Genomic DNA, 26,149 nt, shown 5'->3' with positions numbered 1-26,149 from the left:
TCAAATAAACTATTTCATTTTTCACCAAAGACGGAGTGCCTTGGATTCTTTTCTTTTCAAGTCTGCAATATACATTTTGACAAGCAGTGCTACTTGGAGGAAGGATACCTTTTGTCTTTAGGGTTTTACCTGTATCACCAAAGAGCACCCATCTAAGAGCCACTAACAGATCCCTGCAGCGCTTTCATTCCTCTATTTCTAAAATATTCATGTCAAATTGTCAATGTCCCCAAATATATATGACATTGGCCGCCGAGTGCCGACCCCCCATCTGAAAATATTGTTTGTTCCAGGGACCCCCCCCAGTAGCAGAGATTTGAGATAAAAACTTGCTCTGAAAGAATATATATTCAATGATTTCAGGCACATTTTCGCGATTTTTCTAGGACCTACAAGCTCATAGCGCGGCACTCTGTGCTGCGCTATGAGCTTGCAGATCTGGTAGTAGGATTAATCCTACTGGTAGTAGGATTAAAGGAAGTCAAACGACCTGTAGTATTCTGACAAAACAAGAACCTAACTAGATAAAGTGCCCCTCGGGGGCACAGGTCTCCACCAGGGCAGGTCAGGTCGTGGCCTCCTGGTGGCGCTATAAGAACCTAACAGGTCTCCACCAGGGCAGGTCAGGTCGTGGCCTCCTGGTGGCGCTATAAAGCCAATGTGAAAAGGGTGGCATTTCTTCTCCTTAACCATACCTCGTCCTCACAGTATCTCCTGATCACTTCCACTGCTGACTCTGTGATGATCGGAGCCTCCAGCACCAACTTTGTAAACAGCCTGTAGAAGAATAAGACATTACGTGTTAATCTTTGTAAACAGCCTGTAGAAGAATAAGACATTACGTGTTAATCTTTGTAAACAGCCTGTAGATAGAAGAATAAGACATTACGTGTTAATCTTTGTAAACAGCCTGTAGAAGAATAAGACATTACGTGTTAATCTTTGTAAACAGCCTGTAGAAGAATAAGACATTACGTGTTAATCTTTGTAAACAGCCTGTAGAAGAATAAGACATTACGTGTTAATCTTTGTAAACAGCCTGTAGAAGAATAAGACATTACGTGTTAATCTTGGTGGTTTTGAATTTCACAGAAAGCTTATGAAAATACTATTTTAGTAATCCAATAATGAGTGTGTGATATGTATCACTCGTAGTAAATGCTCGTCTCCATTTGATCAAATGAAAGGTTGTGTTTTTGACAGTAAAACAAATTAACCCAAATTAATTCTGGGCGGGAACCCCTTTTGGTGTTTTAATTAAGCATTATGTTATACTTTAGCTATTGAAAAATAGCAGATCTACAAGCTCATAGCACGCCACCGAGTGGCGCGCTACGAGCTTGTAGGTCTGCTATTTTTGAAAAATCGTAAAAATTCGGCACAAATCTTTGAATATATATTCTTTCAGAGCGAACGTTTTTTTTCTTTTTCAACGTTTATTTCGACGGAAAATTAAAATAACGTTGTTTGTCGCACAGCTGTGTACAGTGGCGTGCACAGACAAAGGGCACCTTGTGCAGCACGTGGAACCGGGCCTGTTGCCTTAATTGTGTGAGATTTATAGATTTTGGGGCATAAATAATATATGAGAGAACTTTTGATCAATGTCACCATGGTCCACATACTAGTACTGTACATTTCCTTTATTTTCTTCAAAAGGGCACATTGCTGTCCTTTTATTTATTTTATTTTATTTTATTTAACCTTTATTTAACCAGTAAAAACACATTGAGACTGCGTCTCTTTTTCAAGTGAGAACTGGCCAAGCGGCAGAAATACATAATTACACTTTCAAACGCTACATTGTACATGTCAAGTTATACAACAGCCAAATAATAATAAATCCATGAACAAATACCTCCTAGAAGCCTATTAGAATTATACAACAGTACTCCAAAATAATACACTAACAATAACCGGGTACGGTAAGAACATTTCTACACGGATACACAAGTACATTTATGGACCGGAACCTCTCTGGCCTGCCTCTCTCTCTCTCTCACCGTCTTTCTTTTTTTTAACTTATATTTTTTATCCCACGATTTTGTAACCCATTTTTCACCCCTGTGTCAATCATCTAATGTGATCCTGGGCTCTACACACCCTCCGCCAACCTGGGGAGAGCAACGGACTTAACTCATGCTTCCTTCATGCTTGAGTGTCCAAGTTGCTCCTTGACCTGACAGGGGGGAGTTTCCCTGGTTGGACGTAGCGCGTGGAAGGAACACGTTATTCCAACCAGTTCCTTTCCCCTCCATCAGGCGCCCCGGCTGGCCAGGGGGAGGCAGTTTAGAGACCAGGATTACTGCATGTTTTTGTGAGGGTACCTACCCTAGGGCACACGGGGAGAACATGCAAACTCCACACAGAAAGGCCCTTTCACTCACCCGTCTTTCTGCTCAGGTTTCTCCTGCAGCCCGGACAGCAGCGTGTACAGACAGTGGTCGTAGCTGTTGTACTCACCCGTCTTTCTGCTCTGGTTTCTCCTGCAGCCCGGACAGCAGCGTGTACAGACAGTGGTCGTAGCTGTTGTACTCACCCGTCTTTCTGCTCGGGTTTCTCCTGCAGCCCGGACAGCAGCGTGTAGAGGCAGTGGTCGTAGCTGTTGTACTCACCCGTCTTTCTGCTCGGGTTTCTCCTGCAGCCCGGACAGCAGCGTGTAGAGGCAGTGGTCGTAGCTGTTGTACTCACCCGTCTTTCTGCTCGGGTTTCTCCTGCAGCCCCGACAGCAGTGTGTACAGGCAGTGGTCGTAGCTGTTGTACTCACCCGTCTTTCTGCTCTGGTTTCTCCTGCAGCCCGGACAGCAGCGTGGTCGTAGCTGTTGTACTCACCCGTCTTTCTGCTCGGGTTTCTCCTGCAGCCCGGACAGCAGTGTGTAGAGGCAGTGGTCGTAGCTGTTGTACTCACCCGTCTTTCTGCTCGGGTTTCTCCTGCAGCCCGGACAGCAGCGTGTACAGACAGTGGTCGTAGCTGTTGTACTCACCCGTCTTTCTGCTCGGGTTTCTCCTGCAGCCCGGACAGCAGCGTGTACAGGCAGTGGTCGTAGCTGTTGTACTCACCCGTCTTTCTGCTCGGGTTTCTCCTGCAGCCCGGACAGCAGCGTGTACAGGCAGTGGTCGTAGCTGTTGTACTCACCCGTCTTTCTGCTCTGGTTTCTCCTGCAGCCCGGACAGCAGCGTGTAGAGGCAGTGGTCGTAGCTGTTGTACTCACCCGTCTTTCTGCTCTGGTTTCTCCTGCAGCCCGGACAGCAGCGTGTAGAGGCAGTGGTCGTAGCTGTCCAGCAGCCCGTGGGGCATGAGGCTCAGGTAGCTGTTGTACTCGTGGTAGAGAAGGGAGAAGGCCAGCTCGCTGCGGCCGCGGATGTCCGCCAGGATGTAGTTGAGGACGTCCTCCTTCATCATGCCCTGGAACTGAGTGACCAGCCTGGACAGCAGCTTCACGCGCACCTGGTGGGTGGGACATTTAGGTCATTTAGTTCTCTTGAATTATCTTCCATTTAATTTGTTAGTTCCGTGACCGCGGAGCGCAAAGGTCTGTTTCTTAACCCATTTTGACCTGAGATCAGATTCTAAAAAATTGTCTTCTACATCCTGACAGTTTTCTGAAAAAGCTATGTTTCTATGTCAGTGGTTCTTGGATTTTTCCAAAATAGCAGACCTATGAGCTTGTAGATTTGCTATTTTTCAATAACCAAAGCATAATGCCAACACCAAAAGTGGTTCCCCGCCCAAAATGGGTTTTAATAGATTTGTCATCTAGGAGGGTTTTTAAACAAATTGAGCCCTGTGTAGGCGTGTACCTCGCAAAAATAGAGCCCCAAATCCATATGGCAATAAGGCAAAATTTACCTAAAATTCTTTCTGCTTTCAGTAGCATGTGACGTGTCAAACTAGGGGGTTTTCATGATTCTCAATCCATTCCAAGCATTAGTTTTTTGCACAAAAAAACACTCCTTGGGCTAAAAACAGCCATAGCCGTCATCACAAATGTGAGCACAAGCTCTCACAACACGTAGTGAGTTTGTAGTCGAGGATCGGCTATTTTCAGAGAACAACTGAGCGCCACCAAACATAAAATGATCTCTTCTCCACTAGTCCCTCCCTAACATTTTTGTCTAGATTTGTTGATGAAATTGTCCGTATATTTAGTTTTAGTCATCATGTTATTTATTTATTAAAATATATATATATCCCAAGATTTTGTAACCCATTTTTCACCCCTGTGTCAATCATCTAATGTGGTCCTGGGCTCTACACACCCTCCGCCAACCTAGTCCCCATATATGGGGGACAAGGGGAGAGCAACGGACTTGAACTCATGCTTCCTTCATGCCTGAGTGTCCAAGTTGCTCCTTTACAACCTGACAGGGGGGTGGAGTTTCCCTGGTTGGACGTATAGCGCGTGGAAGGAACACGTTATTCCAGCCAGTTCCTTTCATGTACATTTTTCTTTCCATGCACATGACTGAACACACTCGGCTCACACTACTGAAGCAATGACCCCCTCCACATGGTCTTACATGTGACATGCCGCTCTGTGCGATGCTCTTCTCAGAGTGCAGGATGCGTTTGACCGCCATGGAGGTCAGCCTCTCCAGCTGGCTCTCGGACAGCGCCTGGACCACGTCAGCCAGACGGAACACCTTCTTCTTGCCAACAGGGCCTCCTGCCAGCCTGGAGACAAACATTACATGGTTATTATGGTTGGCCGTGGAGGCAGGAAAATAATGGACAAATATAACTGGTTATGCTGGGTTGTGGAGGCAGGAGTTTGATGAAAAAAATAAGATAATAATGGACAAATATAACTGGTTATGCTGGGTTGTGGAGGCAGGAGTTTGATGAAAAAAATAAGATAATAATAGACAAATATAACTGGTTATGCTGGGTTGTGGAGGCAGGAGTTTGATAATAAAGGAACTTTGTTAAAAGGGGGTTCTGAACATTTCCGACAGCCTGCGGGAAGAAATTAACCCCTTGACCCTTTTTGACCGACCGGTTGGGTCAAAAAAAGAGAAGAGTCTTTTGTGGGGGCCACGCCCCTTCGGTAGCAAGCGTGACCACATCCTGAAGCCATCGTTAGATTTAACCCCCGAGTCAGGAAACATTTTTGACCAATCAGAAAGGCATTAGTACTACTTAATGGTGTTGTGTGTTGGTGCCGTGGGAATAAGAACCAATTAGTATATTATATAGTATATTGTTGCCATCAGGTGCTCTTTTATCATTTAATTATTTTTTTACAATAGTGAGAAACTGAAAATAGCCGATAGATCTGCCATTTTCACTCATTTTGTCACTCTTGTATGATGAAATAGGGCATTCAATTACACCAATATGGAAATATGGAGATACAATGTTTCTCCTTGACAGCAATGCATACTGTATATAAAGTGTAATGAAATGGAATGGCCGTTTTATTGTTTTTGTGTCCTTACTTGGTCTGTGCCGAGGGCAGGATGGGTTCAGGGACCCTCTTGGCGGGCTGCCGGTCCTGGGGCTTGTCCTGGTAGCCCACCACGGAGATGGCGTGGCCCGTCAGAACCGGCACCTTGCGCTTGATCAGAGCCTCCTTGAGGGCCGAGTCCTCTTCGATGTCCTCCTTGGCAGCGTCCTCCTCTCGCGCTCGGCACTGCTCCAGGCCTTAGAGACGGGGTTAGGGAACAGGGTTAGGGACTGCTCCAGGCCTTAGAGAGACAGAGTTAGGAACCGGGTTAGGGGACAGGGTTAGGCACTGCTCCAGGCCTTAGAGAGACAGGGTTAGGGACAGGGTTAGGCACTGCTCCAGGCCTTAGAGAGACAGGGTTAGGGACAGGGTTAGGGACTGCTCCAGGCCTAGAGACAGGGTTAGGGACAGGGTTAGGGACTGCTCCAGGCCTTAGAGAGACAGGGTTAGGGACAGGGTTAGGGAACAGGGTTAGGGACTGCTCCAGGCCTAGAGAGACAGGGTTAGGGACAGGGTTAGGCACTGCTCCAGGCCTTAGAGACGGGGTTAGGGGACAGGGTTAGGCACTGCTCCAGGCCTTAGAGACGGGGTTAGGGGACAGGGTTAGGCACTGCTCCAGGCCTTAGAGACAGGGTTAGGGAACAGGGTTAGGCACTGCTCCAGGCCTTAGAGAGACAGGGTTAGGAACAGGGTTAGGCACTGCTCCAGGCCTTAGAGACAGGGTTAGGGAACAGGGTTAGGGACAGGGTTAGGCACTGCTCCAGGCCTTAGAGACAGGGTTAGGGAACAGGGTTAGGGACAGGGTTAGGCACTGCTCCAGGCCTTAGAGACAGGTTTAGGGAACAGGGTTAGGCACTGCTCCAGGCCTAGAGAGACAGGGTTAGGGAACAGGGTTAGGCACTGCTCCAGGCCTAGAGAGACAGGGTTAGGGACAGGGTTAGGCACTGCTCCAGGCTTAGAGACAGGGTTGGGGACAGGGTTAGGCACTGCTCCAGGCCTAGAGAGACAGGGTTAGGGGAACAGGGTTAGGAACAGGGTTAGGACTGCTCCAGGCCTTAGAGACAGGGTTAGGGACAGGGTTAGGGACAGGGTTAGGGAACAGGGTTAGGGAACAGGGTTAGGCACTGCTCCAGGCCTAGAGACAGGGTTAGGGGACAGGGTTAGGCACTGCTCCAGGCCTAGAGACAGGGTTAGGGACAGGGTTAGGCACTGCTCCAGGCCTAGAGACAGGGTTAGGGGACAGGGTTAGGCACTGCTCCAGGCCTAGAGACAGGGTTAGGGAACAGGGTTAGGGACTGCTCCAGGCCTTAGAGACAGGGTTAGGGAACAGGGTTAGGGACTGCTCCAGGCCTAGAGACAGGGTTAGGGGAACAGGGAGGATGCTCGCTCAGCTGGAAACAACACTGGACTGTTGTTTTACTGTTTGATGCCTGGTGCAACCTATACGTTGTTCTGCCTTTGATGCCGGCGCGCTCTCTGTGTCTCATCAGCTATTGCTATACAGTACATGTAGCAACATAACTATTTAAAAAAAGAATGAATCAGAATTTGAAGGTTTTCAAAAACCTCAGGCACCTAGAAGGCGTTCCTCAGATTCGGCCTCAGGCATCAATGGGTTTTAACCAGGGGGGCAGTCAGACGGATATTTTGTGAAGCCACTAAGGAAATGAAAGTTCATATAATGGCCTGTTGTGGCGCTGTCTGTCACTGGACCCAGAAAAACCCATAGCCCCATAGAAGCCCATGTATTTTGGCCCAACTTCACCTAGACTGTATTACCTTAATAAACATGGTCATGAATACTTTTTGCTTCAAGTCACTAGTTTAAAGTCTCATTTCTAATGTCATAATATTCTTTTTGGAAAATTATGGTCCCATTTATTAAAAAAAGTCGCGCATGTTCTGAGGGGCGTGGCTAACGTTACAGTCTATGAACGGGATCCCCCACCCACTCGAGTCAAAATAAAAACCAACGAAGAAGAAGGGGGAAGTCCCGCCTCGTTGTCTGGGCCAGCCAATGGGCCAGCTGGCCTGAACTGGGCCAAAACGGATCTAGAAAGATGGCGACTTCCATTGCAAGGACTGACAGGCTTCATTTTACGTTCACGTTAGACCCGCGGAACGCTTTGTCCATATTTTTTTACAGTCTATGGTTTTAACCCATTATGGACGGGAACACCTTTTGGTGTTTTAAACATTATGGCCCTTGACTTTAGCGTCTGTAAAAACTGACCTGGTCCGATCCCCGCGGCCGTCATCTGCGAGGCCATGAGCCGGGCCAGATGCCTGATCTGGGCGTCGGTTCCTGCCGACTCCACCGGAGTGTAGGTGGCCTGGAAGGAGGCAGGCATGGCGTCTGGCAGGTACACCATACTGATCAGCACCTGGAAACAAGATACACCATACTGATCAGCACCTGGAAACAAGATACACCATACTGATCAGCACCTGGAAACAAGATACACCATACTGATCAGCACCTGGAAACAAGATACACCATACTGATCAGCACCTGGAAACAAGATACACCATACTGATCAGCACCTGGAAACAAGATACACCATACTGATCAGCACCTGGAAACAAGATACACCATACTGATCAGCACCTGGAAACAAGATACACCATACTGATCAGCACCTGGAAACAAGATACACCATACTGATCAGCACCTGGAAACAAGACGGCGTGCGTCTACAACCCCAATCACACTAGACGGTGTCTAGTTACGGTACGTCTCTACGGTGTTGACTCACCAGGTCGGTCATTGTGTGCATACGGTACGTCTCTAAGGTACGTCTCTACGGTACGTCTCTACGGTGCGTCTCTAAGGTACGTCTCTAAGGTACGTCTCTACGGTACGTCTCTACGGTACGTCTCTACGGTACGTCTCTAAGGTACGTCTCTAAGGTACGTCTAAGGTACGTCTCTAAGGTACGTCTCTACGGTACGTCTCTAAGGTGCGTCTCTACGGTGCGTCTCTACGGTGCGTCTCTAAGGTGCGTCTCTACGGTGCGTCTCTACGGTGCGTCTCTAAGGTGCGTCTCTACGGTACGTCTCTACGGTGCGTCTCTACGGTGCGTCTCTACGGTACGTCTCTAAGGTACGTCTCTAAGGTGCGTCTCTAAGGTGCGTCTCTAAGGTGCGTCTCTACGGTACGTCTCTATGGTGCGTCTCTACGGTACGTCTCTAAGGTGCGTCTCTAAGGTGCGTCTCTAAGGTGCGTCTCTACAGTACGTCTCTAAGGTGCGTCTCTACGGTACGTCTCTAAGGTGCGTCTCTAAGGTGCGTCTCTACGGTGCGTCTCTACGGTGCGTCTCTACGGTGCGTCTCTACGGTACGTCTAAGGTACGTCTCTACGGTACGTCTAAGGTACGTCTAAGGTAGGTCTCTACGGTACGTCTAAGGTACGTCTAAGGTACGTCTCTACGGTGCGTCTCTACGGTACGTCTAAGGTACGTCTAAGGTACGTCTCTAAGGTACGTCTAAGGTACGTCTAAGGTGCGTCTCTACGGTGCGTCTCTGAGGTACGTCTCTACGGTACGTCTCTACGGTACGTCTAAGGTACGTCTCTACGGTACGTCTCTAAGGTACGTCTAAGGTACGTCTAAGGTACGTCTCTACGGTACGTCTCTACGGTGCGTCTCTACGGTACGTCTCTACGGTACGTCTCTACGGTACGTCTAAGGTACGTCTAAGGTACGTCTAAGGTACGTCTAAGGTACGTCTAAGGTACGTCTAAGGTACGTCTCTACGGTACGTCTCTACGGTACGTCTAAGGTACGTCTAAGGTACGTCTAAGGTACGTCTCTACGGTGCGTCTCTACGGTGCGTCTCTACGGTACGTCTAAGGTACGTCTAAGGTACGTCTCTACGGTGCGTCTCTACGGTACGTCTAAGGTACGTCTCTACGGTGCAGCTCTACGGTACGTCTCTACGGTACGTCTCTACGGTACGTCTCTACGGTACGTCTCTAAGGTACGTCTAAGGTACGTCTCTACGGTACGTCTATACGGTGCGTCTCTACGGTACGTCTCTACGGTACGTCTAAGGTACGTACGTCTAAGGTACGTCTAAGGTACGTCTCTACGGTGCGTCTCTACGGTGCGTCTCTACGGTGCGTCTCTACGGTACGTCTCTACGGTGCGTCTCTACGGTGCGTCTCTACGGTACGTCTCTACGATACGTCTAAGGTACGTCTAAGGTACGTCTAAGGTACGTCTCTACGGTGCGTCTCTACGGTACGTCTAAGGTACGTCTAAGGTACGTCTAAGGTACGTCTCTACGGTGCGTCTCTACGGTACGTCTAAGGTACGTCTCTACGGTACGTCTCTACGGTACGTCTAAGGTACGTCTAAGGTACGTCTCTACGGTACGTCTCTACGGTACGTCTAAGGTACGTCTAAGGTACGTCTAAGGTACGTCTCTAAGGTACGTCTAAGGTACGTCTAAGGTACGTCTAAGGTGCGTCTCTACGATGCGTCTCTGAGGTACGTCTCTACGGTACGTCTCTACGGTACGTCTACGGTACGTCTCTACGGTACGTCTCTAAGGTACGTCTAAGGTACGTCTAAGGTACGTCTCTACGGTACGTCTCTACGGTGCGTCTCTACGGTACGTCTCTACGGTACGTCTAAGGTACGTCTAAGGTACGTCTCTAAGGTACGTCTAAGGTACGTCTAAGGTACGTCTCTACGGTGCGTCTCTACGGTACGTCTCTACGGTACGTCTCTACGGTACGTCTAAGGTACGTCTCTACGGTACGTCTCTACGGTACGTCTAAGGTACGTCTAAGGTACGTCTCTACGGTGCGTCTCTACGGTGCGTCTCTACGGTACGTCTAAGGTACGTCTCTACGGTACGTCTCTACAGTACGTCTCTACGGTACGTCTCTACGGTACGTCTCTACGGTACGTCTAAGGTGCGTCTAAGGTACGTCTCTACGGTACGTCTCTACGGTACGTCTAAGGTACGTCTAAGGTACGTCTCTAAGGTACGTCTAAGGTACGTCTAAGGTACGTCTAAGGTGCGTCTCTACGATGCGTCTCTGAGGTACGTCTCTACAGTACGTCTCTACGGTACGTCTACGGTACGTCTCTACGGTACGTCTCTAAGGTACGTCTAAGGTACGTCTAAGGTACGTCTCTACGGTACGTCTCTACGGTACGTCTAAGGTACGTCTACGGTACGTCTCTAAGGTACGTCTAAGGTACGTCTAAGGTACGTCTCTACGGTACGTCTCTACGGTACGTCTAAGGTACGTCTCTACGGTACGTCTAAGGTACGTCTAAGGTACGTCTAAGGTACGTCTCTACGGTGCGTCTCTACGGTACGTCTCTACGGTACGTCTAAGGTACGTCTCTACGGTGCGTCTCTACGGTACGTCTAAGGTACGTCTCTACGGTGCAGCTCTACGGTACGTCTCTACGGTGCGTCTCTACGGTACGTCTCTACGGTGCGTCTCTACGGTGCGTCTCTACGGTGCGTCTAAGGTACGTCTAAGGTACGTCTCTACGGTACGTCTATACAGTGCGTCTCTACGGTGCGTCTCTACGGTACGTCTCTACGGTACGTCTAAGGTACGTCTAAGGTACGTCTAAGGTACGTCTCTACGGTACGTCTCTACGGTGAGTCTCTACGGTACGTCTCTACGGTACGTCTCTACGGTACGTCTAAGGTACGTCTCTACGGTGCGTCTCTACGGTACGTCTCTACGGTACGTCTCTACGGTGCGTCTCTACGGTACGTCTCTACGGTGCGTCTCTACGGTACGTCTCTACGGTACGTCTAAGGTACGTCTCTACGGTACGTCTCTATGGTACGTCTATACGGTGCGTCTCTACGGTGCGTCTCTACGGTACGTCTAAGGTACGTCTAAGGTACGTCTAAGGTACGTCTCTAAGGTACGTCTCTACGGTACGTCTAAGGTACGTCTAAGGTATGTCTAAGGTACGTCTAAGGTACGTCTCTACGGTACGTCTCTACGGTGCGTCTCTACGGTACGTCTCTAAGGTACGTCTAAGGTACGTCTAAGGTACGTCTAAGGTACGTCTCTACGGTGCGTCTCTACGGTACGTCTCTACGGTACGTCTAAGGTACGTCTACGGTACGTCTCTACGGTACGTCTCTACGGTGCGTCTCTACGGTACGTCTAAGGTACGTCTCTACGGTGCGTCTCTACGGTGCGTCTCTACGGTGCGTCTCTACGGTACGTCTCTATGGTACGTCTCTACGGTGCGTCTCTACGGTACGTCTAAGGTACGTCTAAGGTACGTCTAAGGTACGTCTAAGGTACGTCTCTACGGTACGTCTATACGGTGCGTCTAAGGTACGGGTACGTCTCTACGGTGCGTCTCTACGGTACGTCTCTAAGGTACGTCTAAGGTACGTCTAAGGTACGTCTAAGGTACGTCTAAGGTACGTCTCTACGGTACGTCTATACGGTGCGTCTAAGGTACGGGTACGTCTCTACGGTACGTCTATACGGTGCGTCTAAGGTACGGGTACGTCTCTAAGGTACGTCTCTAAGGTACGTCTCTACGGTACGTCTAAGGTACGTCTAAGGTACGTCTCTACGGTGCGTCTCTACGGTACGTCTCTACGGTACGTCTCTACGGTACATCTCTACGGTACGTCTCTACGGTACGTCTCTACGGTGCGTCTCTACGGTGCGTCTCTACGGTACGTCTCTACGGTACGTCTCTACGGTGCGTCTCTACGGTACGTCTAAGGTACGTCTAAGGTACGTCTCTACGGTGCGTCTCTACGGTGCGTCTCTACGGTACGTCTCTACGGTACGTCTCTAAGGTACGTCTCTACGGTGCGTCTCTACGGTGCATCTCTACGGTACGTCTAAGGTACGTCTAAGGTACGTCTCTACGGTACGTCTCTACGGTGCGTCTCTACGGTGCATCTCTACGGTACGTCTAAGGTACGTCTAAGGTACGTCTCTACGGTGCGTCTCTACGGTGCGTCTCTACGGTACGTCTAAGGTACGTCTACGGTACGTCTACGGTACGTCTAAGGTACGTCTACGGTACGTCTACGGTACGTCTCTACGGTACGTCTCTACGGTGCGTCTCTACGGTACGTCTAAGGTACGTCTAAGGTACGTCTACGGTACGTCTCTACGGTGCGTCTATACGGTACGTCTCTACGGTGCGTCTCTACGGTGCGTCTCTACGGTACGTCTAAGGTACGTCTACGGTACGTCTACGGTACGTCTCTACGGTACGTCTAAGGTACGTCTAAGGTACGTCTACGGTACGTCTCTACGGTACTTCTCTACGGTGCGTCTCTACGGTACGTCTTTACGGTGCGTCTCTACGGTACGTCTCTACGGTACGTCTCTACGGTACGTCTAAGGTACGTCTACGGTACGTCTACGGTACGTCTACGGTACGTCTCTACGGTACGTCTAAGGTACGTCTACGGTACGTCTCTACGGTACTTCTCTACGGTGCGTCTCTACGGTGCGTCTCTACGGTGCGTCTCTACGGTACGTCTAAGGTACGTCTCTACGGTACGTCTCTACGGTACGTCTACGGTACGTCTCTACGGTACGTCTCTACGGTGCGTCTCTACGGTACGTCTCTACGGTGCGTCTCTACGGTACGTCTCTACTACGGTACGTCTCTACGGTACGTCTCTACTACGGTACGTCTCTACGGTACGTCTCTAAGGTACGTCTCTACGGTGCGTCTCTACGGTACGTCTCTACGGTACGTCTCTAAGGTACGTCTCTACGGTACGTCTCTACTACGGTACGTCTCTACGGTACATCTCTAAGGTACGTCTCTACGGTACGTCTCTACGGTGCGTCTCTACGGTACGTCTCTACGGTACGTCTCTACGGTGCGTCTCTACGGTACGTCTAAGGTACGTCTCTACGGTACGTCTAAGGTACGTCTCTACGGTACGTCTCTACGGTACGTCTCTACGGCGTTGACTCACCAGGTTGGCGACGTTCTCTGGCGAGAGCAGCGGGCGGAGGAAGTCCGAGGTGAGGTCGATGGCCGTCTGGGCCACCGGGGCAGTGGAGGGCTTGGACGAGGAGGACGAGGGGGCCACCTCCTCCTTGTCTTCATCGTCCTCTATCAGCGCAGGTTCTGAGCAACAACACAAGTACAATGACTATATTTATCCCATTCCGATCTGAGATCAGATTCATACGAGGTTTCCACTGGACACACACTGGTCTGATTAACCCATTCTGACCTGAGATCAGATTCTAAAAATGTCAGTCGCTCTTCGATTTTTCAAAAATAGCAGACCTACAAGCTCGTAGCGCGCCACTCGGTGGCGCGCTATGAGCTTGTAGATCTGCTATTTTTCAATAGCTAAAGCATAAGAGGATGCCAACACCAAAACGGGTTCCCGTTCAGAATGGGTTAAGTAGCGCCTTTTATCCAAGGCGCTTCACATAGATGGTGCATTACATTCACCCATTTATGTGTGGTACCCCAGGAAGAGTAGCTGCTACTAAGGTAGTAGCTAATGGGGATCCAAATAAACAAACAGAAAAACAAACATCCACACACATTCACACACCGATGGCGGCGGAAGCCATGCAAGGCACCAACCACCATGCACATCGGGAGCAATTTGGGGTTCAGTGTCTTTTTGCCCAAGGACACTTCGACATGTGGACAGGAGGAGGAGGAGCCGGGATTCGAACCGCCGACCCAGGGATCATTGGACGACCTGCTCTACCTCCTGAGCCACAAGTCGCCCAAAGTAACTAGGGGGTCAGAAGCCCCTGGAGGGCTCCCAAATTATTTTGGTGGGTCCCCAGCTGATAAGCATCATGTGAAACATTGCATTCTCATTCAACAGAAAACAAACCAACAGTACAGTAAAGTTCAGGATTCAAGGTTGTACTTCATGGTCACATCTTGTGTGTAGGAGTAAAACTTATTTTAGTTTGGCATGGGAATTTTATTACATTTAAAATTTCGGGGGAACATTTAGGGGGGAAAATGTTTGCCTACAAAATGAATACTCCCTAATGTCCTTTTTGAAATTGGAGAAAATCTGATATTCTACCAGAGGTAAATCTCACTACATTCCAAGAGAAATAGGATCCTTTGTTATTTTTCATATTTATTTATTTTATTCATTTCAGAAATGTGATATATTGTACCATGTTCTTTTTGCACTTTTCATTTTATTACTTTCTGATGTCTGTTGTGTTCGTTTGTGTGTGGGTTTAAAAATGGAAAATGTAGCGGAGTGGGAAAAGCAATTTAAATCAGAATTGTTATAAAAGGCTGTCATTCCATGTACAGTATGCCTAAATAACAATATTGTATATATCTGAACTCTCATGCTCACGCCATACATACAGTACACTGGCATGTTATGGCTTATGGCTTGTGTGTGTGGGTGGGTGTGTGTATATATGCATACTCCTTATTTCTATTTATACTTCATTGCCTATTTTTCTATTTATTTTCTATTTATTATATACTACTGTACATTCAAACAAGTGTATTTATTCCCATTACTGCAGTAACTGTATTGCACTCTGGTTAGACGCCACTATTAATGTAATTGTCAAAGTATTTGTATACTATGTGCAGTGACAATAAATGTAATCTAATCTACAGTAATCTACAATTTACAATTTACAATTTAGGCATTTAGCAGACGCTCTTAATCCAGAGCGATTTACATTAAGCAAGAAGAAAAAAGCATGGGAATACATCACATCTAATCTCGACTAGTCGACATCTAATCTATAATGATGTGATTGAAATGACCCAACTTATTTTTTTAATATATTTTTTATCCCACGATTTTGTAACCCATTTTTCACCCCATGTGTCAATTATCTAATGTGATCCTGGGCTCTACACACCCTCCGCCAACCTAGTCCCCATATATGGGGGACAAGGGGAGAGCAACGGACTTGAACTCATGCTTCCTTCATGCCCGAGTGTCCAAGTTGCTAACCTAACTTCTAATAAAAATAACACACGTGTGAACTGAGTGGTGCAATTTCTCTCTCTCTCTCTCTCTCTCTCTCTCATTAGAGATACAGCACTACCCCTCTCTCTGTTTCTGGCGCCCCCTACTGGTATAAATAAGTCACATACTCATGCTCATTTACACAGGTACACGGACATTGCTGGTTGTAGGAGTGGTTGCACCACTCAAAAATATCAATGAAAAAGAAAAGGTAAAAAGAAGACTCACCCATCTTGAGTTTCTTGCCCTCCGTGTAGGGCTCGTTGCGACTGGGTCTCTTGCGGGGTTCGCGCGGTGCCGGAGTGGAGCGTGTGATCTCGCTCTGGGGCATGCCCAGGTCCAGGAGCAGCGTGCCGATCTGGGCCTGGAAGTCCTGACTGCACGGGTGCTTCAGAACCGACACCAGGTGCAGCTTCAGGTTCTTCCGGACGCTGCTCACCTGAGACTTGGCCAACGTCGGAGGGAGGTTGGCTGCAGGGGTTGATTTAGAGAGAAGATTTAGATTTTAGTTTTTAACCCATTTTGGGCGGGAACACCTTTTGGTGTATTAACTAAGCATTTTGTTATACTTTAGCTAGTGAAAAATAGCAGATCTACAAGCTCGTAGCGCCCCACTCGGTGGCGCGCTACGAGCTTGTATAGGTCGTGAAAATGCGGCACAAATCTTTGAATTCTTTTCAGAAGACTTTTTTTTTAATTTTGGGTTAAGTCAGTCTTTTGAATAGTTTGTTTCCATTTAGTTTGTCACATTTTAGTCACCTGGAATATATTAGTGCTAGTCTAGTTTTAGTCGACTAAAAATATCATCAGATTTTAGTCGACTAAAAATATCATCAGATTTTAGTCGACTAAATCTACAGTTGATTAAGTCGACTAAAATGTATTTTGGTGGGCCTTGATCGCTGTCGTAATGTCTGATTTTACACTTGCTGAAAATAGCCGATCTACAAGCTCACAAAGATCTACAAGCTCACAACGTGTCGCGCTGCAATTTTCAGCATGCAACCAAGTGTAAAATGACATGTGTCTTTTACCTATACTGGATCTCTTGTCCACTAGTCCCTTCCTAACATTTTAGTCTAGATTTTTTAAATTGTCAATGTATTTAGTCTTATAGTTTTGATCATCATAGCTTAGTTTTCATTTAGTTTCCATTTAGTTTGTCAGTGAAAAAATAACAATTTGTCATAGTTTTAGTCAACAAAATCCACACTGGTTGGCTGAAAGCACAGCAGCACATCACATCACATGGTTGGAAGAAGAGACACCCTTTTTTTTGTGACGTGACTGAAAAATGAAAACTTTTAATCCGTAAAGCCAAATTTTCGTGGTATTATTATTTGTTTTTTTTAGATCAGCCCGTCTGTCACCTCCTACTTTTATAAGGCATCTTGCCAGAACCATTCTCTGTCGGATTATAAACTTCAGTCAAGTCCGTATAAGAATATAAACCTAAGCCTTAAAATTAAGCTCATCTTTAAACCCGAGATCTAATCTACTCGGCAAGCCTTTAGTCAAGACTATACTCTGCTAGGAGTTACATCTGGTCAGCACTTCCAGCTCTTGTGACCGCGGAACATTCTCAACCCTTTACACCGTCTCACCGTGTAGGGTCTCGTAGGCCTGCACCACCTCCGACATGAACATGGGCCTCTGGCGGGCGATGGTGGCCAGGGAGCCCAGCGCCGTGGTCAGGTTGATGCTGGAGATGGCCGGGTGGACCATGAACTTCAGCAGCTGCTCCAGAGCGGCCTTCCCCTCCTCACAGAGGACCTCTGTCGTTGGAACATCATGAATAATAAACATTAACAGAGCGGCCTTCCCCTCCTCACAGAGGACCTCTGTCGTTGGAACATCATGAATAATAAACATTAACAGAGCGGCCTTCCCCTCCTCACAGAGGACCTCTGTCGTTGGAACATCATGAATGATAGACATTACGTTTCAGTTTGGCTTTGTTAAAAGGCTTCGTTAATGTCTTGGGCTTCGTCATGTCTGCACAGGGCAGGCCTGACAAAATAAGTTACATCATTTAAAAAACACTTCCGCCCACCCACCCCACCCCCACACGGAGTTGCACCACTCACTTCACACGGGTGAGATTTTTTTAGTTTGAAAATACTTTTAAGTGATTATGACAGTTATGCAAAATAAAATTGACATTATCTAAAATAATTGCTATCGAGCGATCATGTAATAACTGTGACAGTAGTTCAATCAATCACATTAGTCACAAAATAAGAAATGTTCCCCTGGGACTACTCAGCCCCCCGCTCTTCCAGTGTTGTTTTTGGCAGCAAATTTTGACTAAATGTCACAAGATTTTAGTCCACTAAATCTACAGTTGATTTAGTCCACTAACATTTATTTTGGCGGGCCTTGATGCCGTCGTAATGACTGATTTTACACTTGCTGACAATAGCCGATCTACAAGCTCACAACGCGTCGCAGCGCGAGGCGTTGTGTGCTTGTAGATCTGCTATTTTCAGCATGAAAACCACGTGTAAAATGACTTATACTGGATCTCTGGTCCACTAGTCCCTTCCTAACATTTTAGTCTAGTTTTTATCCGTTGACGAAATTGTCAATACATTTAGTCTTAGTTTTAGTCATCGTAGCTTAGTTTTCATTTAGTTTCCGTCAGTGAAAAAAAGGTATTCGACGAACACTTTTCGCCTTAGTTGTAGTCGACAAAAAAAACAACAGTGCTCACCGGAGCGTATGTACGGGTGGTCTTTGGGGATCTTGTCCAGGCTGATGTCTCCCTCCTGCTTCTTGGGGACGTCGGAGTCGGAGGTGCGCGGCGACAGGGTGATGATGAGCGACTCGGTGAACTTGATGGCGTGCGTTCGGACTCCGTCGTTCTCAGAGTCCAGCAGGGCCAAGACGTCTCCCTTCATCTGGGTCACCATGTCCCAGCACGCCTCCTGCATCTCTGGCACCGTTTTGGACCGCACCAACCACTGACGGGACGCACACACACACACACACACACACACACACTTTATAAAAAACGAGCACTCCGCCAACCTCCCCCCCATCTGATAATATGTTGTTCCAGTGACCTCCCAGAAGCAAAGATTTGAGTTAAAAACATTAACGAGTAAAAAACTGCAAACGCCCTCAAGACAAGCCAAAACCCTAGGATACATCCGGTCGGTCAGCGGTTAGCATAATTGCGAATGCAGTGAGCACTTACTATGAGACCTAGCAGATCATGTCTGTCTGTCTGTCTGTCTGTCTGTCTGTGTGTCTGTCCCGCTATCCAAATATGGAGTGTGTTGCATCAGCAATCACTCAGCTCCATATATGGGCACAAAAGGGGCCAGGTCCACATATACAGTAACAGCGGGACAGACACACAGACAGACAGACAGACAGACAGACAGACAGACAGACAGACAGACAGACAGACAGACAGACATGATCTGCAGGGTCTCAGCTGCGTTCGCTTCCCGCGTTTGCGCGTCTTACTCGTCCTAACTACATGATATTGTCGTCTTCAATAAATCAATGTAACCCACAGATGTTGACTGCACGGTCCATTGTTCACAAACCAGACTTTGACAAATCCAATGGACGGTAGTCACTGTGTTAACTCGTATTGCTCTCTATTGTACACTTTAGGACAGTTCCATGTAGTATCCTTCACGGCAACACACATGAGCGGATATACAGTACGCATGCGCAGTGGGCGCAGGTAATCAGGTGTGAATTGTGGAGGGAATAGTGTTTACTTCCACAGTGTTCAGCCGGTGCACGGTGAATAAATTGAGTCAAAACTAAATGAACGTCGTGTTTATTAAGTCCTAATCAACAACTGTACCTGCAGAGCCACCCTGTAGAGCTGGGTCAGGGTGAGGATAGACTGTAGTTAACCCATTCTGACCGGGCACCCATTTTGGTGTTGGCATCATGTTATGCTTTAGCTATTGAAAAATAGCAGATCTACAAGCTCATAGCGCGCCACCGAGTGGCGCGCTACGAGCTTGTAGGTCTGCTATTTTAGAAAAATCGAAGAGCGACTGACATTTTTAGAATCTGATCTCAGGTCAGAATGGGTTAATCAGACCAGTGTGTGTCCAGTGGAAACCTCGTATGAATCTGATCTCAGGTCAGAATGGGTTACTGTACCTGTAGAGCCACCCTGTAGAGCTGGGTCAGGGTGAGGATAGACTGTATAGTTACTGTACCTGCAGAGCCACCCTGTAGAGCTGGGTCAGGGTGAGGATAGACTGTAGTTACTGTACCTGCAGAGCCACCCTGTAGAGCTGGGTCAGGGTGAGGATAGCTTTCTTCACCACGTTCACGCTCTCGTCTCTCAGCAGCATGTTGAGGTTGGCGATCAGTCTCAGCAGCAGTTCGTTGTCTCGTTTGCTGCACAACACAAGAAAGAAAGAAAAACACACACCATGCTAGGAATTAGACAGAGTATTGTTTCGCAAACCTCTCCTAACATAGAATCAATGCACTTCTAAGTTCTTGTACAGGCAGATACAAATAATGCAAAGAGAGTTAAATGATGTGAACGGGGCGAACAACCCACCATGCCTCTTCGATGAATCCGATGACAAACTTTCTGACTTCTATGGATTTGTCGGTCTGAAAGGCGATCATCTCCTGCACGAGACAAGTTTCATATAAACATGTCAAGAGAAATCAAGTACTTTATCAGTGGCTTTCCCCCAAACCCACTGATTTTATCCCTTGACCCATGCCCTCATGTTCAATAACTGTTATCCTGTTTCCCTTGATGCCAAATTGTGTGCTTTTAATCGTGTATTCTACAACAGGTCGTTTCGAGGAAGCAATCCGATTGGTTGAAACGGTTTCTAGCCGTGGATCAAACCAGCACCGTTCACCACCTAATCAAAACAAAGAATTCAGCTGCTCTGTTTTCCCAGAGCGCTAGCAAACTCGGTGGCTAGGCTAGCTAGTTTCTTGGGACATTTGTGGTCGTAGTGACTACATCTGTCATTACATTTATTTATTTTTCAGCGATTTTCTTAGTTTAAAGGTTAACAATATTACACTTGAGGGTGTGGTTTAACGTGACTATTGCCACTTCAGTGATGCTTAAATGTTCACCGTTTTATTTTTTTGCACTTTGAGATTCTGAGGAATGTAAAGTGCATTATAAATAAAATCCATTATTATTACTTTCACATCCAGGTAACTTCATACTCAGGGTGGTAATGAACCAGTGGACCCTGAAGCATAAAAGGTTGAAGGTTTGAATGCCCACTGGGCTTGGGGGGGGGGGGGGTGGGGGGGATGATAAGTTACACGATAAGTGCATCCATGTGGCTACTGGGCATGATGTACCGTGTACAAACAAAACAATCAAGTACTACTAGTAGTAGTACTAGACAGAGTATAGGTGCCTTCAGGAAGGAGATATGGTGTTCCAGCGTACAATAAGGTCAGAATGAAGTCTTTTGTCCATCAATCCACTCTGAGGCTTAATCAGGAATATGGCATGCAGGACTAGACTGGGCTGTGGATATTGCTCTCGACTCTGCCCCTCTGTTTCTATGTATGTAACTGTAGTATTTTTGTTTAATTATTTTGTCCTGTGTTATGTCAAATGTGTATAATGTGTGTTGCGTACGGTACAAGGCCGCTGGGTCGCAAAACTAATTTCAGTGCAAACTGACAATAAAGTACTACTGTATATCATATCATATCAAGTCTAAACTACCGTGACCAGAATGGGGATTTGTTCTGATTTGAAGCCGTGTGAGTCGTTGCGTGTATGGCTGCACGCCTAAGGGGCATCTAGCGTACACGTATGTGTGCGTGCACAACAAACCTGCAAACTAATTTAACCCATTTAGGCCTGACGTCGAATTTTTTTAAAGTATTCTGAAAGAATATATATTCAATGATGTGTGCCCGCATTTTCACGATTTTTCAAAAATAGCAGACCTTACAAGCTGCTCGTATAGCGCGCCACTTGGTAGATCTGCTATTTTTCAATAGCTAAAGTATAACATAATGCTTAGTTAAAAACACCAAAAGGGGTTCCCGCCCCCAGAATGGGCTAAACCCATTTTCCACAGTCGTGGGTACATCATATATCCCATTCTGACCGGGCACCCATTTTGGTGTTAGCATCATGTTATGCTTTAGCTATTGAAAAATAGCAGATCTACAAGCTCATAGCGCGCCACCGAGTGGCGCGATACGAGCTTGTAGGTCTGCTATTTTTGAAAAATTCGAAGAACGACTGACATTTTTAGAATCTGATCTCAGGTCAGAATGGGTTCATCAGACCAGTGTGTTGTCCAGTGGAAACCTCGTATGAATCTGATCTCAGGTCAGAATGGGTTCATCAGACCAGTGTGTTGTCCAGTGGAAACCTCGTATGAATCTGATCTCAGGTCAGAATGGGTTCATCAGACCAGTGTGTGTCCAGTGGAAACCTCGTATGAATCTGATCTCAGGTCAGAATGGGTTAATAAGTTGATTTACTTACATCTAAGAAGTTGTCCAAAAGGGAAGGATCCTTGTTGATAATGAGCTCCTGGACCTGGAAAAAAAAAAGGTACAAATGGTTCATCTCCAAGTATATAATTAGACAATGATTCATTCTGGTTTATTTGGAACCAAAAAATGTTAAAGGGACACTTCACCCTTTTTGCAAAAAAATATATGTTAATGACGTTTAGAAGCTTTAGAACACTTTCCTGGGGGTCTTTATGTGTGTAATATGTGGTTTTAGATATTTTAGATTGTAGCAGTGAGCCTGTTGTCTCTGATGTCATGGACACTGGGCTCATTTCCTTCCTAGACTACATGTTGTCTCAGTAAGACAGCTCTCCCCCCTATCCACAAGGAGGAGCAGTGCACCAAATAATTATGGGAATTGTAGTCCAGGAAGGTAGTGAGACCAGTGTCCATGACATCAGAGACAACAGGCTCACTGCTACAATCTAAAATATCTAAAACCACATATTACACACATAAATACCCCCAGGAAAGTGATCTAAAGCTTCTAAACATCATTAACATATATTTTTTTGCAAAAAGGGTGAAGTGTCCCTTTAAGTCGAGGAGAGTTTTGTTAATACCAACCTGTTTAAGGGTGGTGAGCTTCTCGTCTGTAGAAATCAGTGCGGCCTGATTTAACAGATCTACAACCTGGGGGGACAGGATCACACAAACAAACACATGATTAAAATGTCTGCTTTTTATGCCAATTTTTATGACAATTATCGCCCCCCCCAAACACCCCAGCGGTGGCTCAGGGTGGCGGTGGCTCAGGGGTAGTAGAGTGGCTGGATGGTAACCGCAAGGTTGCCAGTTCGAACCCTGTGGTCTCCCCCAGAGTTAGTGTCGAAGTGTCCTTGAGCAAGACACTGAACCCCTAATTGCTCCTGATGTGCTGGTTGGTTGGTTCCTTGCATGGTTTCCGCCGCCATCGGTGTGTGAATGTGTGTGTGAATGGGTGAATGTAATGCACAATCTATGTAAAGCGCCTTGGATAAAGGCGCTATATAAATGCACCATTTACCATTTTTTACCATTTAACCCCCCACCCCGAATTTGTCCAAACATCACCCAACCCTAGTGTTACCGTTTCATCACTCAACCGCGCTTAGATATTAACCCATTCTGACCTGAGATCAGATTCTAAAAATGTTTTCTACATCCTGAAAGTTTTCATTCTGACCTGAGATCAGATTCTAAAAATGTCTTCTATGTCAGTCGCTCTTTGATTTTTCAAAAATAGCAGACCTACAAGCTCGTAGCGCGCCACTCGGTGGCGCGCTATGAGTTTGAAGATCTGCTATTTTTCAATAGCTAAAGCATAACATAGTGCCAACACCAAAAGGGGTCCCCGCCAGGGGGGCAGTCAGACGGATATTTTGTGAAGCCACTAAGGAAATGAAAGTTCATATAATGGCCTGTTGTGGCGCTCTCATTGGGCTCAAAAAAACCCATAGCCCCATAGAAGTCCATGTATTTGGGCCCAACTTCACCTAGACTGTATTACCTTAATAAACATGGTCATGAATACTTTTTGCTTCCAGTCACTAGTTTAAAGTCTCATTTCTAATGTCATAATATTCTTTTTGGAAAATTATGGTCCCATTTATTAGAAAAATGACCATAAAGTCGCGCATGTTCTGAGGGGCGTGGCTACCGTTACAGTCTATGAACGGGATCCCACACCCACTCGAGTCAAAATAAAAACCAACGAAGAAGAAGGGGGAAGTCCCGCCTCGTTGTCTGGGCCAGCCAATGGGCCAGCTGGCCTGAACTGGGCCAAAACGGATCTTGAAAGATGGCGACTTCCATTGCAAGGACTGACAGGCTTCATTTTACTTTCACGTTAGACCCGCGGAACGCTTTGTCCATATTTTTTACAGTCTATGGTCCCCGCCTAGAATGGGTTAAGATAAAAAGGTAAGAAACTATCACCTTTTCACTGGTGGTCATGTCGACCGGGGTGTCTCCCCCCTCCATTTCTACTTCCATCTCTTCAACAAAATGCCTTCATATCAACACAAACCTGCAATGAAAAAGAAAAAACATTTGTTCTTATATCAACACGCACCTGCAATAAAAAAACCATTCCTTCATATAAAAAGAAATTGGGTGCAACTGAACAGTTAATTTCACTTAAAAAAAAAAGCTTTCGGTCATTTCATCGTCTACTCAGGCTTATGTGAAGTGAACACCACAGACAGTTTTTAACTTGCTTCAGTCAGTATTTAGTTATTTGATAATCATTTTGGCTGCCCCGCCCGCCCCCACCAAACCACACCAAAGGGTCAGGTCGGGTCGGGTCAAAACCGTTTTTAAAGGTAAAACACACCAATGCAACTCGTTGAGTTGCAATGTGTTGCATTGGTGTGTGTGTGTGTGTGTGTGTGTGTGTGTGTGTGTGTGTGTGTGTGTGTGTGTGGTCTACCTTAAAAACCGTTTTGTCCCAACCCGACCCTTTGGTGTAGCTTCAGGATGCAGAATACTGCAGGCTATTTGGATCACTGAGACCTAGCCCTGGTCTATAGCTCTGGTCCATAGCCAATGCTTCTATGATTCTGGCAGAATCATAGAAGCATTGGCTATGGACCAGAGCTTCCTTTATGATGAATTCCTGTTCTGTTCTGTAACTATATAGAAGTGTCTATTTGTACGTCTCTAAATGTTTTGATGAATTGAACATGGTGGACACTCTTGGACACTCTTGAGTTAATTGGGTCGTCCACTCACAGTTAACAGTCTTTGTTAACAGTCTTTGTATTGAGTTTGTGCTTGAAATGTACTGTAATTCTGAAAAACTGTTAATAAATATTTAGCTCTGGTCCATAGCCAATGCTTCTATGATTCTGGCAGAATCATAGAAGCATTGGCTATGGACCAGAGCTAGCTCTGGTCCAGTGCTTAACATATTTATAAACAGTTTGCACAGAATTACAGTACATTTCAAGTACAGACTCAATACAAAGACTGTTAACTGTGAGTGGACGACCCAATTAAGCATTACACTTGTTACTACAAGAGGGTCCACCTTGTTCAATTCATCAAAACATTTAGAGACGTACAAATAGACACTTCCATATTCACGTCCAAAATACAGAAAAGGTAGACACTTCCATATTCACGTCCAAAATACAGAAAAGGTAACCGAGGGTCCCGAAAGGGTCTACAGTACACAGAGACCCTAAACAAAACCCTTAAGTACTGTAATTGTGAGGTATACTTACTTTACTGTACTTTACTTTCCCATAGATCTACATTACAAGCTTGTATATCTGCTATTTTCAAAAAGATGTTTCATACCTTTTAAAACTTGTGAAATGGGACATTCTGCATAATGGGCATTTTCTACTTACTTTTGTCCTTTTATTTACTCAAGTATACTTTATTTTCTTCTTGTAAGAATATTGCTAAATTGCAGTATTGCTACTTTTACCTAAGTAAAACATTTTAGTACTTTTTCCACCACTGGGCCGTAGAAGTTATATTAATTAAGAAGAAACATCTTTGACAGAAAACTTTAGTGTCATACTCCATTACTGGAATGAAATGTAACATTTGAAGAAAAAGGCTAAACCAGTTTAATACACCGCAATATATTCAACTTTATAACAAGCGGGATGTAACCATCACCAAATTCTTTTTAATTCCACTTCAATTTAAATGTCTGCGTTAATCAATGTGCAGGTTTAATAATAAAAGACTATGTATTAGCTTCGGCGTTAGCTAAAAGCTAACAGTAGATTCAGTCTGGCGTTCATGCGAGTGATTTAACAGTATTTATACATACCTGTATAAATTAAGCCTTTCTTATTTCGTCGCAAAATTTAATTATTTAAAAAAAAGCAGCTCTAATAGCAGAAATATGAGTTAATATCCATTAGTTGTTGAATGAACCGCTCTAGCTCAACTCTTCATGGCGGCAGCCATGTTGGATCACAGTGTTGTTGCCAGATTTTGACAGAAGCAAGCAACCACGCCAACCAGGTATTATTTCTTTCTTTCTTTCCCTTTTTTATTGACAAAATATCAACATTACAATTACATATGGATAGGATAAAATGCTGTTAAAATACTGGAAAAATAAACAGACAAAATAAATTTAAATATAAAGCTCGAGGTTATCTATTCAAAGGATATATAAACCACTGGTTTACTTAATTTAACTTTCTAATTTTGATTTGAGTCAAATGTGGAAATAAAATAAAACAAAACAACACACTTTCTTTCTCTCTTTCTTTCTT

At 45.9% G+C, this 26,149-nt stretch overlaps 2 protein-coding genes across 4 annotated transcripts in view; both read right to left on the bottom strand.

Moving 5' to 3' along the window:
• Positions 1-25,834, bottom strand: part of sympk (symplekin) — a 48,208-nt gene extending 22,374 nt beyond the window's left edge. For all 3 annotated transcript variants that reach the window (XM_080786210.1, XM_080786212.1, XM_080786211.1), the window contains exons 1-15: positions 25,696-25,834; positions 23,844-23,934; positions 22,494-22,559; positions 21,895-21,948; positions 19,963-20,036; positions 19,667-19,793; positions 18,130-18,379; positions 17,021-17,191; positions 15,645-15,887; positions 13,401-13,555; positions 7,681-7,831; positions 5,440-5,644; positions 4,522-4,675; positions 3,213-3,448; positions 696-777 (exon numbers count right to left, since the gene is read on the bottom strand). In XM_080786210.1, coding sequence (XP_080642336.1) covers positions 696-777; positions 3,213-3,448; positions 4,522-4,675; positions 5,440-5,644; positions 7,681-7,831; positions 13,401-13,555; positions 15,645-15,887; positions 17,021-17,191; positions 18,130-18,379; positions 19,667-19,793; positions 19,963-20,036; positions 21,895-21,948; positions 22,494-22,559; positions 23,844-23,900 — 2,025 coding nt within the window. In that variant the 5' untranslated portion in view covers positions 23,901-23,934; positions 25,696-25,834. The remainder of the gene's footprint in view (positions 1-695; positions 778-3,212; positions 3,449-4,521; positions 4,676-5,439; positions 5,645-7,680; positions 7,832-13,400; positions 13,556-15,644; positions 15,888-17,020; positions 17,192-18,129; positions 18,380-19,666; positions 19,794-19,962; positions 20,037-21,894; positions 21,949-22,493; positions 22,560-23,843; positions 23,935-25,695) is intronic.
• il17d (interleukin 17d) overlaps positions 1-26,149 on the bottom strand; it is a 121,206-nt gene that overhangs the window by 82,143 nt on the left and 12,914 nt on the right. The gene's annotated exons all lie outside the window — the stretch shown is intronic.

Source organism: Protomyctophum bolini (assembly GCF_963924005.1).
Source record: "Protomyctophum bolini genome assembly, chromosome: 16".
In the NCBI taxonomy this organism is placed as follows: domain Eukaryota; kingdom Metazoa; phylum Chordata; class Actinopteri; order Myctophiformes; family Myctophidae; genus Protomyctophum; species Protomyctophum bolini.
This window is presented reverse-complemented; position numbering and strand designations above follow the sequence as displayed.